Source organism: Ochlerotatus camptorhynchus, unplaced genomic scaffold (genome assembly GCF_037179485.1).
Source record: "Ochlerotatus camptorhynchus isolate MF236.1 unplaced genomic scaffold, CSIRO-AGI_Acam_v1.1 ptg000237l, whole genome shotgun sequence".
Classification (NCBI taxonomy): domain Eukaryota; kingdom Metazoa; phylum Arthropoda; class Insecta; order Diptera; family Culicidae; genus Ochlerotatus; species Ochlerotatus camptorhynchus.
Genome location: NW_027040727.1, coordinates 247266 through 261962, shown reverse-complemented (window position 1 = coordinate 261962; position 14697 = coordinate 247266). Strand labels below are relative to the sequence as shown.

Below are 14697 nucleotides of genomic sequence, written 5' to 3'. Positions count from 1 at the left end.
ATATAAGGTCCGGGCGAACAAGCAGGTTGCTGGTGTTAGAAGCAAAAATATTGTAAATATTGCTGAGCACTCAAGTTGCGACGTCACTCTACCATAACATTCCATACTGCAAACAGTGAAATTTACATCACTGCCAACAGCTGTTTCTTGTAAAAAGATAAACATTTCAATGAAATACGAACACTACTAAACATTTGCACATTTCACTAAACCAATAAGCCTGTTGGCCCGGACCTTATATAAAGACATTGAGTAGTGACAGCCCCTTGAAACTAGGAACAGGCCCCTGGAATGGTAGTGGTAGAGGAAGAGGAGACAACTGGCTTCTTTTTGTCTGTGACGCGTTCTTCTTCTCTCGCGGAAACGACCGTGCAAAAACTATAGGCTGTTTCTATGCACCACCAATGTAGAGTTCGCTAGGCGATTATGAGAATAAACGTCAACCAAACCGTTTGTTTACATCAAAATTACCATTTTTACATCTCAAATTAACGCATATTGCAATACGTATCTTGTATATTTCCATCGTGAGGGGTCTTATTTAATAATTTTTCACATATTTGAACGGATTTACAGCTCAAATAACACCAAATTAAAAATACGGAACATCACAACCGCTGGGGTAGTTTTATAAATCTTCACTTTTTTTAACAAAAATATGTGCAAGCACCCGGATCACTGCAAAATCGATACAGAAAATAAAATATTCCATGTGGATGATGATTACAAGCACCTGCGATGGATAAATTAATCAGAACAGGTAAAAATATTTTCCTCTTCCTATGCTTCACGGCGAAAATTTCAGCCCTCATCAATCTTTTGATGGTTTCCTTATTCACCACCAGAGGCTGAATCGATCGCTTAGTTTCTATTGGATTCGCCTATACGCCTTTTTAATGCACCACCAACGTAGAGTGCGCCACGGCGTTCGAGAAGAAACGTCAACCAAACCGTTTGTTTACATCAGAATAAGTATTTTCAACAAAGCAAATAACAGCATTTTTCATTCAAAATCTTGCCAATTTCCATCGGTAATTGTCTTATTGTACGATTTTCCACAAATCTGAACTGATTTGCACCTTAACTATTCACACACAAGAAATCCGCAAGATCATAACCACTAAGGCACTTTTCTAATTTTCCATGTTTCTCAACAAAAATATTCCTGAACACCAGCAGGATATTTTCAAAAACGTTACAGAATTAAACTTTTCAACTGTAGATTAAGTTTTGCAGCATCTCAGATGAATCCATTTATCAGAAAAAGGAAAAAAGTGTTCCGCTTCCTATGTCTCAAGGCAAAAATTTATGCTCACAACACTCTTTTTGACGTTCTCCTATTCAACACCAGAGGTTGAATCGATCGTTTAGTTTCTATTAAAAAGGCCTATTTCATTAGTCGACTGTCAAAATACAAGAAAATAGATTCCCCGTAAAAATTCTCGCGTTTCTATACGTTCGACCAAATTTGTATGGGCCGTGGATAATTTTCTCAAAATTCTGTATGATAAATCCTAGAATTTGATTAAAAATGCCAAGAAAAATTAAAAAATAAATGAAAAAGTGCGTTCTACCCCAGGGATGCGTTATGTGCCATTCTCCCCTACAATTTTCAAATTGGTCAGGCCCCACTCTAACGCTCTACCACCATAGATGTAACTCTAAGACTAGAAGGTCCCGAAATAACGTGCTCAACTTTTTGGCTCAGCTCTGGTCGAGGCTCTGGTGCTCTCTTCGGTCCCAAGCTAATCGATTCACCCCTCGAAACATAGGAAAAACCAATAACCCCTCATTTTATCTGTCAAACTTGCCCTTGCCAAACTGCTATTCAATTACAAAGAACCACATTATTTTAATTGGCAAATCAAAGTTGGCACTCGTGGAGAATAGAAGAACTATGAGCAACCGGTGAGCACTCGTGTTTATTTCTGTTACCATGGGGACGTAATTTGTGATTAGCCCCGGTCCCTTTTATGTACGGCCTTAAATTTCAAATGACGTTTCACATTCATCTAGTGATGACCGATTTTCATTCGAATAATCGATTAATCGATTAACGAACCGAAAAGTAAAATATTCGTAATCGGTTATATCATGCCGATATAAGCATCGAGATAAGCATTAACATCTCCAGAGGATCATCACCGATCGTTTCAAACATGTGCTGCATTCTCATTGGTGGAAAAATGGCAGCACAGCGAACAAAAAAATAATCGATTAGTTTTTAATCGAGTATTTAAAAAATAGGACATCTCTGATTTTGGTGTCATTGATTTGATCAAAATGAGCGCAAAATTTCATCTCTACCGAGGGGAAAGCAAAACCACAAAATTACCTTGAATACGGAGGTACTCATTGGATGAAAGGGACCGTGAAAGAGGACACTAAAATAGGAAGTTTTTCTTCTGACAGTTTCATCTTAGTATTCATCTTTGCTATGAGAGTGATGATGGTTTCAAAATTTTTCACGGTGAGGTATACGAGTGCAATCTTAAAATGCTTTTATTTTGGAAATGGAGCATTTTATTTAAATCTGGTTGCTGCTACAGTTGTAGAAAAGCTGAAATCTATGCCTACACATAAAAATCCTTAAGTTTTCTACTAACGTAGGATTAACGAGATTTAAAAAAAATGCTCCATTTGCAAAAAAAAAAGCATTTTAAGATTGCACTCGTATACCTCACCGTGTAAAATTATGAAACCATCATCACTCTCATAGTTCTTCTATTATCCACGAGATTATCCACGAGTGCCAACTTTGATTTGCCAATTGATTTCTTTGCCAGTTAGTCGTCCGTCACTTCGTTTGTGGTACTACCAACTGAGATATTTTTAAATTGACCGTTAAATGCTTGTTCGATGAGTAACTTGTGAGTGTTATGTCTGTTTGTCTGTGGTATTAGTAAGCAATTTCACTAAACAAGCGTTTTACTGGTTGAAAATAAAAAACAAACCGCTGTCAAGTCGAACATTTTGACAGCTGATTTCGTGGTTGAAAATAATAAACAAATCGATTTTACACCGCTACACTAGCAACGTTGTATTAGTGAAATCTTGCGGCAAGAATAAGTCAATGCTCGATGAACATTTCAAATGGTCCTATCTGCTTTGATCGATTCTCTTTATCGACTTTCTCTTGCAGTGTCTGATTGGTCGAGCGAACGTATAGAAACGCGAGAATCTTTACAACTGGGAATCTATTTTCTTGTATTTTGACAGTCAACTGCGTCGACCATAATGACATAGTTTTTGCACGGTCTTTTCCACAAGAGAAGAAGAACACAGCACAAACCAAAAAAAGCCAGTTGTCTCCTCTTCCTCTTAGCTAAAGACGTATACGACGTTAGCCCTTTTGCAACCTGAACACTCTATTTGCCCTCTCTTTATCTCTCACGGAAATCTTATGCACTCAGTTGTGGTTCAAAGGGAATCTTTCTCAGTAGCTGAGTAAACCTCGACGTAAACTCCCTTTTGATCTGCAACTGAGTAGAATTTCCGTGCAAGAAAAAGAGTGTTCCATAAAATTCTACTCAGTCACTGAGTAGAATTGAAATAGAGTGAAACGTCTTACTCAGACGTATAAGTCGAGAAAACCGAAAAAAAAATGAGGCTACCTCGGGACGCAACATTACCTCGCATTTTAAAGCTACTCAAGTAAACGTCAAGCACCGGCAAAAAATCTGCGAAAATTTCAAACCGTCAATATTTATCGTCGATTTGCCAGTGAAAATCCCAGTTCTTGCCCTTGTGAAACATTGGAAATCCACGTGCCATAAAGCTAGGTCATTCCGAAATTGTAATCCTTTCGTATTTAAGTGATATTAGTGCTCAAAACTCCGATAAACCATGTCGACAAGGGCGCGGCGTGCCGCTACCAAGGCACCGATCGTAATCGAATCCGACTCCGAGTCGGAACAGGAAGATAGCGATCCGGAGGGAATCTTTTCGAGTCCTGACATGCCGAAGAAGCCCAAAGGTCGGGTGACAAAACGTCCACGGACCGCCGGCAGCGACGATTCCGATTTCGACGAAAGCAAAGTGGCGGAGCTGTAAGTGTATGGGTTGGGTTCTGAGGGGGTCGGGAGGTGACGAGGGAATGAATGCTTATTACAGGTTTTGTGATTTTAGGAAACCACCTGTGAAAAGGAAAAGTGCCGCAAAGGCTGCTGATAGTCCGGCAAAGAAGCCGAAGCCGGAGCCAAAACCGAAGGCAGTGAGGAAGCCGAGAGAGCCGAAGGCTCCCAAGGCACCGAAAGTACCCAAAGCGCCGAAAGCACCCAAAGCGCCGAAAGCACCCAAAGCTACAGGAACAAAGCGTAGTCGGAAGAAGGTTGAAGAACCGCCCGTTGGAGAAAACGCAGAAGTTAAAGAGGAAGTGAAGGATGAGGACGTAGAATTACTAGACGAAAAACCGGTGGAAGCGGTTCCGGAGCAAGTGAAGGTGGAACAAGATCCATACAAGGCCGAACCTGGCGATGAGATGGATTCTATGCCCAAGCACAAGGCCGAACCTTACGATGAGATCGATTCTAGGCCCAAGTACAAGAAGCGAGTTAGCATGTCGGTTAGAGATCAGTGGGAAGATTATGAGCTTCTAGCTGAGATGCAAAACATTGATCGGCATACTGCTCGCACGATAATAAAGTTGTTCGACGAGGAGAATACGATTCCTTTTATTTGTCGGTACCGGAAGGAACTGATCGGAGACTTGAGCCCTGATGATTTGCGTGACGTTAAGCAAGCGTACAGTCAGATTCAATCGATCAAATCCAAAGCCGATACCATTATCAAGAATCTGGAGAAGGAAGAGAAGCTAACGGAAGATATTAAGCAAGATCTGTTGTGCGCGAAAACCGTTGACGAGTTGGATCACATGTACGCACCCTTCAAACCGGCCAATAAAGGTTCTTTGGCTGACAGGGCCAAGGCTCTTGGTTTGGAGAACATTGCAGAAGGGATTCTTATAGGAAGTCTACCGACAATTGATTTGCCGGAACTGGTAAAACCGGATATTGAAGGGCTTGAAACGGTAGAAAAGGTGGAGGAAGGGATCAAGCATTTGATGGCACATAACTTTAGCAAGAATACTGCAGTGCTGGAAGAGATTCGAAGACTGTGAGTATGCAATCGGCACGGTGGGAATTGACTTGTAATGGTTTGCCTATTTTTTCTAGCATTACAAAATATGACATCATGTTAAGCTCGACTCAAATCACAAAATCGCGCGCCGCTCGGGAGAAGGAAGAAGCAAACAATAACTCTAAAACTGGTCTCAAACGAATTCCCAAGAAGGTCGACGAGCACAAGTTTGAGCATTACTTCAGCTTCAATTGCTGTACCAAATATTTGCGGTCGCATCAAATAATGGCTATCAACCGGGGCGAGAACCAGAAGGTGCTCAGTATTAAGCTACAATTTAAGGACAATGTGAAGGGTGATTTGTACTGGTTCCTCAAAAGGGAGTACCTTCAGGAGGGGACGGCATCTCGCAAGAGAACGGAGTTGTTCGAGTCGTCCTTCGACGAGGCGTTTAACAAGAAGTGTAAGTGCCTTTATGTGTGGGTTTGTAGGTTAGAACTTTTCAATAAAACTTTATTGCTGGTAAATATATACCGGGTGCATCTGATGTTGGCAACGCGTTTTTTGATGTTTATTATATTCTGTTAATGTGCACTTTCATATCCTACTCCCTATTTGATAGTTCTATTACACTTACTTAAATTTGTTAGAAACGAAATGAATGTTGTCAAAATCGAACGCATGTTGTATAAGGGCGTTTTTTATCATAAAATAGGATTACCATCACTAGCTATGTTTTATCACACAACCTTTCACCATTCGCAGTGGTCCCCTTGATGAGCCGCACCGTTCGATCGGATCTTACCAAACGAGCTGAGAAAGCATCCGTCGAAGTATTTGCCAACAATCTGAAGCAACTGCTGCTCACAGCACCGGTGAAGGGAGAAAAGATTATCGGCATCGATCCGGGCTTCAGCAACGGCTGCAAGCTGGCCCTCATCTCCGAGTGCGGAGATCTGCTGGATACGGCCACGGTTTATCCTCACATTGGCGGCGAGCGGTCCAAGGTAGCTCCGGGCATTATAGCCAACATGATGCGTAAGCATGGTTGTGCTTTGATCGCACTTGGCAACGGAACCGCTTGCAGGGAAACCGAATCGATGCTCTCCTACATGATGGACGAAGGAATTCTGGACAAACGATTCGTCCGGTACAGTATTGTGCCGGAACAGGGCGCATCGATTTATTCCTGCAGCGAAACTGCCAAAAAGGAATTCCCCAAAATGGACGTCAATCTGATCAGTGCAGGTAAGATCGAGTCTTCGGCTACAGAGCTGGATTTAAAACGCAACTTTAATTTTCAGTGTCAATCGCCCGCCGGCTGCAGGACCCCCTGTGCGAGTACGTAAAAATAGAACCGCGCCATCTCGGTGTCGGAATGTACCAGCACGACCTCAACGAAAAATCCCTCTCGGAAACGCTAGATGAAGTGGTGATGGAGTGCGTGTCCTTTGTCGGTGTAGACATCAACACAGCTTCCGTTAGTCTGCTGAGCCATGTTTCCGGATTGACGGCCAAACGGGCCGAACACATCGTTTCGCATCGCACCCGCAACGGACCATTCCGAAGTCGAGATCAGCTGCTGAAGGTGAAATTCATCGGCGACAAAACATTCACTCAGTGCGCCGGTTTCATACGCATCGAACCACTAACTGCCGGCATCCGGGAATACAACCTACTTGACTCAACGTGGGTTCACCCGGAAAGTTATGACCTAGCGGAAGGCATCATCACCAAAGCAGGTCTCTCTAACAAAGATATTGGTCGCACAGATTTCATCCTGGCAGTTCGAGATTTCGCTTATCGTACGCCAAAAAATTCGTTGCCGGGCATGTTCGGCCACCCGATAGAGCGAATCGAGTGCGTTCTGTCGGCGCTGCAACGGGAGCTGCTAAGAGATTATCGAGCTGACATCAACAAACCACCAATGTTCAAAAAGGGGCTCACCTCCATGGCAGACCTGGCAGAGGGAACCGTTCTCACCGGAGCGGTGAACAATGTCACCGATTTCGGCGCGTTTGTCGATATCGGCGTGGAAACCAATGGACTAATTCATCGCAGCAAGATGAACGGGATGCGCGTCAACATCGGCGATCAAGTGGAGGTGACGGTGATCTCGATCGACGTGGGCAAAGGTCGACTGGGATTGAAGCTGGAGAAGATTATGTAGGACTCCTCCCCGGTAGGTACGCATCACACTGACTCAAGGTAGTAGATTTTAGGCATAGAATTCGCATGTTGCGTAAAACCGAACAATGAACTGTTGCAGCCTAGTGGCTTGTACTTAGTTGATATTTCGTTTCTTCGAAAATCCTTGAACAACTAGTTGAATAATGACCCAGATATTTGGTTAAGAGCAGAATCATTCACCCTTATTCCGGTTTTTATACGAAACGTATTTTCATAAAAGCACGTTTTGTTTGTATGGATAATCCGTTTTGTTCAGAAACGGAAATGCACTTAATAGACCTATTAATGCGCGTAGACAAGGAATGTTGTACTATAATAGCTGCCGAACTTCGTTCACTACCGTTCCCCTGTAAAGCAAAACACGTTCAACCTTATTCAAACGATCAAATCTTGTCATTGTAGTGGTGGTTTTTCTTTTATTGTTACTTTAAAACAATTAAATTTAATTGTCTTAAATTTACCGAATAGTGCAGCAATTGAGATTTCAATAAAAATTGCTGATCTCGGCGACAATTTCTAAGTGTGCTTCTACACCGTATTCCAAGATCGATTGCGCTAGAGAGCAGTATACTGCCTATAATCGCATATCAGTCCCATATGGATTTTCGACAATTTTAAGATAACGTTATCTAATATCAATTGGCATCTCCTTACATATTACGTGATAAAACCAAAACTACGGTCTTTGATCATGAAAAATGTGAAAACCATATCAGTCCCATACCGAAATTCGAACGTGCAGAGGTCAAGTTACAGTTCTGCTTTTTTTGCCATCTTTTTCGGTGATATATAACAAAACATGCAAGCACAGACAAACAGAAATAGCACTCGCAAGTTGTTCATCGAACAAGCATTTAACGGTCAATTTAAAAGAATCGTAGTTGGGGTAGTACCGCCACCTATATGGCGCGCATAATCAATTCCTATGCGTTTGACGTTTACACACTATCGCCAACCCCGAATCATTTCTTGCTGTTTGGTACCAAGGGAGTCGTTCAACCAGCAACTTCGGTGAACTCAGTCAGGAGCAGCTTGAGGGACAGTTGGCGCCTTGCGAAGCACTTTGTGGACCAGTTCTGGTGTCGATGGATACGTGAGTACTTGCCCGCTATTGCGAGACGCATCAAGTGGTTCGAACCAGTCAAGCCTCTAGAACCAGGGGATCTCGTGCTCGTCATCGACGAAGGCAAACGGAACGGTTGGTTAAGAGGACGGATCATGGACGTGACCAAGGCAACGGATGAACAAGTTTGGCGAGCAGTTGTGCAGACGAAGAACGGGTTACTCAATAGACCTGCAGTAAAGTTAGCACTTCTGGATCTTCAGATACCTGGAGACGGTCCGGAATGGGGATGTTACTAAACCGCAGGGTTGATTCGGACAACAGTTGGGTGAGTTCGGTTCCGCCCGTAGCTGTCAACGCGAGAACTCATAGACGTCAGTGGGAGAAACTTCAAGGAACATCCCTAATAAACGGGTACCATACTCTAACGATATCATAGATGGTACGACCATCCCACATAAAGTTGGGATGATATCCCGAATTGGTGGTTAGGCGCTTCTTATGGTTATTGTTTATGCGGGATAACATCGTGTCCAGAACTGTCACATGGAGCATAAACCCAACATGATTGAATGGTTGATGTGAATTAAATTAAACCTAAATTTTAGTAAAGGTTATTCCTACAGTTGATAAAATTAAAGCGTTAATTAGTTAAAAGTGAATCGGCTATGCTGAGCTAGGTGATTATAAATAAACATGCAGTTATCTTGAATACTATGTGAAAACTTATACAAAAATCTATTATAGATACTATCGCTAATAGTACGGATGATTTATTAGTTCATGCAAGTTGATCGAGAAGTTGATACTAATTATAAACATAAGTAAGTTCCACCTACGATAAAATCTGGGTTAAAACTAATGATTTTTTTAAATCTAGGACACTACGAATACTTAAATGAATAATTTGTTTCGCATAAAAAAAGGAAGAAGAAAACGAAAATGTAAGTTTAACTTATATTTTATTAATACTGAACTTATCATTATAATACATTATAGCTTTGAAGTTGCGTGTAAGCTGCTATCAGGACGTGTTTCCTTCCCAATCCGAATAATAGTGTAGTACTAGAATTTCGACTAGAATGGGGGTACGTTAAACGATTTGCTTGGGACCAATAGGCTAGTCAAGTAGTGAGCCAATTTAAAATCGTTAGTTTCCACTGGTTGGTAGTACCATAGAGGTAACTCTAAGACCACTGGGTCCCGAAGAAAATCATTATTATTTTTGGCTCACTCAGTACCAGAACAACGGTCCCAAGCAGTCCCAAGCTATTTCACTCACCCCTGCATGTTCTGCATGAATCCACACACCCCTGATGTTATCTGTCAAACTTTCATAGCGAATCTAAACAAACATAGTAATAGAATTTCAACTAGAATAGGGTACGTTAATCGTTTGCTTGGGACCAATAGGCTATTAAAGTGGTGAGCCAATTTAAAATCGTTAGTTTCGTATTGATTGTTGGTTCTAGTGCTTCAAGACCCAGCAGTTGACAACGATCTTCGTACGGTGGAAGGTTCGCAGGGTCATTCCAAGGAAGGTGACGAAAGGCATACCGAACAAATTTCCTTTGAACAGATTCAATCCTCGCTATCCAAACTGCTTGATACGGGCACCATACTACCGAGCTGAATTCCAAGATCGATCGCACTAGAGAGCAGTATAGAGCTTTTAGACAGGCAGGATCGCGAAACTCGTCAGCGATCTTGAAAATGAACCCGAGTTGCCTGTTAGCTTTCGCAACGATGCCCATGTAATGAAGCCTGAATGTTAAGGCGCAGTCCAGCGTGATTCCTAGGTCACGAACATTGTCCACACGTTGCAGAAGTTGGTGATTTATTGTATAGTTGAATGCCACTGGTTTCAGCTTGCGATGAAATGAGATAATATTACATTTTTGTACATTCAACGTGAGATAGTTTCTTGAGCACCACTCTTCGAAAGTATCGATTAGGTGCTGAAGCCGCAAGCAATCGGCGAAGCTACGAACAATCACATAGATCTTCACATCATCCGCGTAGAACGATCGGCAACCAGTTGGGAGGATCAGTCCGGTCATTCACAAAATTCGAGAACAGCAATGGTCCCAAGTTGCTGCCTTGAGGAACACCGGAGCTGTTTGTGAAATAGTCCGATTGCTTTGATCCGATTCTAACACAAAGTTCCCGATTGGTCAGATAGGACTTGAACCAACGAGTTAAACCCGAGGATACACCGAGTTTTTGAAATTTAGCTAGCAGTATGGAGTGGTCAACCCGGTCGAATGCAGCCTTAAGATCTGTATATACAACGTCCACCTGCGCTCCAGCTTCCATACTCCGAAGACATAAAGAAATGAACGGAGCTAGATTTGTTGAAACTGATCTCTTGAGATAAAAACCGTGTTGGTCCGGAGAAATGTAATTTCTGCAGCTAGAGAATAATGCGTCGTTGATGATGATTTCGAAAACTTTAGAGCAGGCACTGAGTGATGTGATTCCCGGTGATCCCTCGGTAATTTTAGACGTTTCTCTTGTCTCCTTTCTTGTAGATCGGGAACATGAATGCCGATTTCCAACGCGTAGGGAACTCCCCCTGCTGTAATGAAATATTGAACAGCTTCGAAAGCGGTGTTGTAAGCTCTGTACAGCATCGCTTCAGGATGCTTTAGGGGATCCCGTCAGGGCCAGCAGCATTAGAAAATTTCAGCTTCTTGATGGTGGATTCGACGAGGTCTACTGTAACCGAGGTAATCGAAAAATTAAGAGCATCACTGGGAGTGTCCCTCACCGCTTTAGCAACTTTGGACAACGAAGCCGTAGTGTCATTGAAAATGCTTTTGAAATGTTCTGCCAGAAGATTACATTTCTCAAGGGAATTGGTGGCGATTCTCACCCAGGTGAATTTCGACTGTAAGCCCATCCTCGTTTCGTTTGGTATTCACGAATGACCAGAACTGCTTTGGATTAAGCCGTAAATTAGCCTGCACACGCCTTGTGTAGCTCTTGTAAAGAATGCGGTTATATGTGCGATATTCGTTGCTCGCTGTTGAAAATAATCTTTTGGTGAATGGGTTACGAGTACGACAGTATTTACGGAGGGCCTTCAATCTCAGACGCTTCAAATTCCGTAGTCGAGCATTGGACCATACGGGTTTGGGAGAGGGTCTCCTCAATGGGACAGAATCAGTTATTGCCTGGCCGACGACCTCAGCGAAGTAGTTGACGGCTTCATCAATAGATGAACACGTGTCAAGGAACTGCCAATCTGCCTGGGCAAGCGAGTGACTCAGCGCGACGAAATCTGCTCTACGAAAGTCGAGCTCATGTACATCAACAGGGAGGTTATCGTAGCGAACAGGAACAGATAGGTTGATGGAACCGTTTTGTTCTAGTCGAGAGAACACGGTACCACTCGAACTGATGTGGTTTTCAATGCTGTTCGAATCAGATCTCTTATTCTTCTTCTTCTTCTTATTTCCTTTATTTAACGTCGGTCTCTGTTCCGCAATCTAGTGCCAATCAAGGTGGCTACATATAGGTGTTCTAATGTGTCAAATTCGTGATTCAGCCATGTTGGATTTTTGTATGGGACAGCGACCGAGTTTGTTTACAATTTGCTCTAAAACCGCATTCCCCCCCCCCCCCCCCCCGCGACCTCCTCGCCTATATAGTAACAAAGCTGTATCACCATTTATATACCCACCATGGTGCCAATCACCGACGGACATCGATTGCCATCCATTGACGGCAACCGAATGTGCAGGAAGGCAGCTTCCACACCTGCGTAGGATATCGCACCCATTCACAACACACATGGGCCGAATCAGATTTTCGGTCTGGAGGTAGATACATAGCGCCAATACTTATTGATCTACGAGGCGTCGTTATTTTGACCCATAGCTGCTCTAGAGAAGTGCAAACTGGAGCAGGATCGATGCATAATTCTAGATAGAGCTGGAATTAGGGCCTAACAGCTTTTGTAAACAATGACTTCTCCCGATGATTTCTAGAAATTCAAGGCTCGCCCAAGCAAACCAATATCCTCATCGGGTAGGGAAAGACTTCCCCTATCCTATGGCTAGGTTGATCTGCGTGGACGTGCCTTGAATTCCTAGAAATCATCGATAGAAGTCATTGTTTACAAAAGCTGTTACGCCCTAATTCCAGCTCTATCTAGAATTGTTTATTAGGGCGTGACCAACTAAATTAAATAAAAATATTAAATGTATTCCAATGCAGGCACCCGATGCTGGTTGTTGGTTTAATATGGTAGGATTGTATTCGGATACGATTAGCAACCATCGATCGAAGCATGCAGGGATTTAGTTGGTTTTATCATGTTTGTTCTGCGGTTTTTTTTTTTTATTTCAATGCTATGTCAATAATTTAGCACTTAAATATCTAATTCTACTTACCAGTCCGTTCGGCTATATTCCTTCAGCTATAGGAAAGAATCAGGTTCAGCTATAGGAAAGATGATGTTGGATGGAACAATACATTGTTTTGATTGCTTCAATATGTAAAATTGTTCTAACAACTCACCTCAAACAGCAAAACTAATTGATTTAATTCAATCTCCGATGGGATAATCCTGCAGGATTGCATTCTTAGTTTGAATCCTGTAAAAATATTGTTAACATTATTTGTTGATGTTTTGCTGGGAGCAACATATTTTTCATTTTGAAGAAATCTCAATAATTTTGCATTTAAAAATTAGGATTTACTTACCATTCTTACCGGCGCTACTTTTCGGTTCATATTTGCTTTCTGTTATTGAATAAAGCAATCACAATAACACGTAAAACATAGTTTTCTTATCACAAAAAAAAATATGCAGTTTGACAGATGATCTCAAGTTCATCACCGCTACGATTAGAGCGCCGCGGTGGTCGGCATAAATTTGGATTTTTCAATAGCTGACTGAACTTCGGAACTGAGACTGGATTGCTGGGGTTTTTCTGGTTACGTTGCAAAATTGCGTACTCGCCAGGATACATTTCTGCTTGTACCTGTCGCCAGAGCAAGTTTTCTGCATCACGCAACTCCTTCTGCGTCAAGAGATCCGGTTTGGACTCCTTTTCTCCTCCCAATCTGCACACTACTCGTAGAACGTAGGCTGTTGTCCTCAGGAGTCGATTCCAGTTCGAGAATCTGGATACGGCGATCAACGGTTGAGGCGTAGTTCCATGGAACAAGAATTCAGCTCGTAAATCGATGTCCGTTTCCTTCTGCTTCTGAGACGGTTCTTTTGGCCACTGGCACTGCTCCTTTGGCGCACTATACCAAGGGTTCTTCGGATCGAAGTTGGGTCCGTCTTTCCATTTCGTGCCCGCGTCAGCATTGTTCAGTTTGGAAGGCACATGGTGCCACTCATCCACGCTAGCAGATGTGAGTATCTCTCCCACTCGAAAGGCCACAAATTGGTGATAACGTCGGCTATCGGATCGTAACCAACACAGAACAGTTGATGAATCCGACCAAAGAATGCGCTTGTTAACCTGTATACCCAGCGAAGTCAACACTGAGCCGAGCAGTCTTGTTCCAATCATCGCCGCTTGTAGCTCCAGACGTGGCACGGAGAGGGGTTTCAGCGGAGCGACTTTTGTTTTAGCCGCCACCAGCGCGCATCGAGGAGAACCGTTGTCCACGAAGCGAAGATACAAAACTGCTGTACAAGCCGCGAGCGAAGTGGTACGAATAGATGCGCCTCGACGTTCGCTAGAGCCGAGCTGTTCACTCCCTTGAAGAAGCATCGCGGTACTGCCATAGAGGTAACTCTAAGACCAGAAGGTTCCGAAGGTCCCCTCATTTCATCTGTCAAACTTGCATAGCGAATCAAAACATACATAGTGTAGTACTAGAATTTAACCTAGAATGGGGTGCGTTAATGGGAGCCAATTTAAAATCGTTATTTTCGTATTGATTGTTGGTACTGCCATAGATGTAACTCTAAGACCAGAAGGTCCCGAAGAAATGTGCTCAACTTTTTGGCTCAGCTCTGATACTATCTTCGGTCCCAAGCTAATCGATGCACCCCTCGAAACATGGAAAAATCCACGAATCCCTCATTTTATCTGTCAAACTTTCATAGCGAATCAAAACAAACATAGGGTAGTCATAGAATTTCGACTAAAGGGTGATACGGTCAAAATTTGGTCAAGGGAAAACGCGTGTAAATCGGTGAAATCGTTTATTTAAAAAATCAAATTAAATTTCTTTTTCAAGTTCAATTAGTATAAAATTCAGGAAAAATATTCAGTTAGGCTTCCGCTTTTAAAATTCCGAATTGCCGGGCCTTACGCTTGACCCCTGCCATCAGATTTTGTACAGCCACCTTGTCCACCTTCTTCGCCGCAGAAAGCCAGTTTGCCTTGAACTGCTGC

The 14697-nt window shown here is 42.7% G+C and overlaps 1 protein-coding gene across 1 annotated transcript; it reads left to right on the top strand.

Annotated features, from left to right (window-relative positions):
* The first annotated feature begins 3679 nt into the window (after positions 1-3679).
* LOC135704370 (uncharacterized protein YdcI) lies at positions 3680-7415 on the top strand. Its single transcript, XM_065225802.1, has 5 exons — positions 3680-4049; positions 4129-5115; positions 5175-5542; positions 5845-6327; positions 6384-7415. Exons 1-5 carry the CDS (start codon positions 3847-3849, stop codon positions 7247-7249), a joined length of 2907 nt encoding a protein of 968 aa, XP_065081874.1. The 5' UTR covers positions 3680-3846; the 3' UTR covers positions 7250-7415.
* The last annotated feature ends 7282 nt before the right edge of the window (positions 7416-14697 follow it).

What these genes read in the sequence shown, in the direction of transcription:
- LOC135704370 (XM_065225802.1), top strand. Translation starts at nt 3,847, where the DNA reads ATGTCGACAAGGGCGCGGCGTGCCGCTACCAAGGCACCGATCGTAATC. An exon ending in GAAAGCAAAGTGGCGGAGCT is followed by an intron (nt 4,050 to 4,128) that starts GTAAGTGTATGG and finishes TTGTGATTTTAG; the next exon opens with GAAACCACCTGTGAAAAGGA. An exon ending in CGAGGCGTTTAACAAGAAGT is followed by an intron (nt 5,543 to 5,844) that starts GTAAGTGCCTTT and finishes CACCATTCGCAG; the next exon opens with TGGTCCCCTTGATGAGCCGC.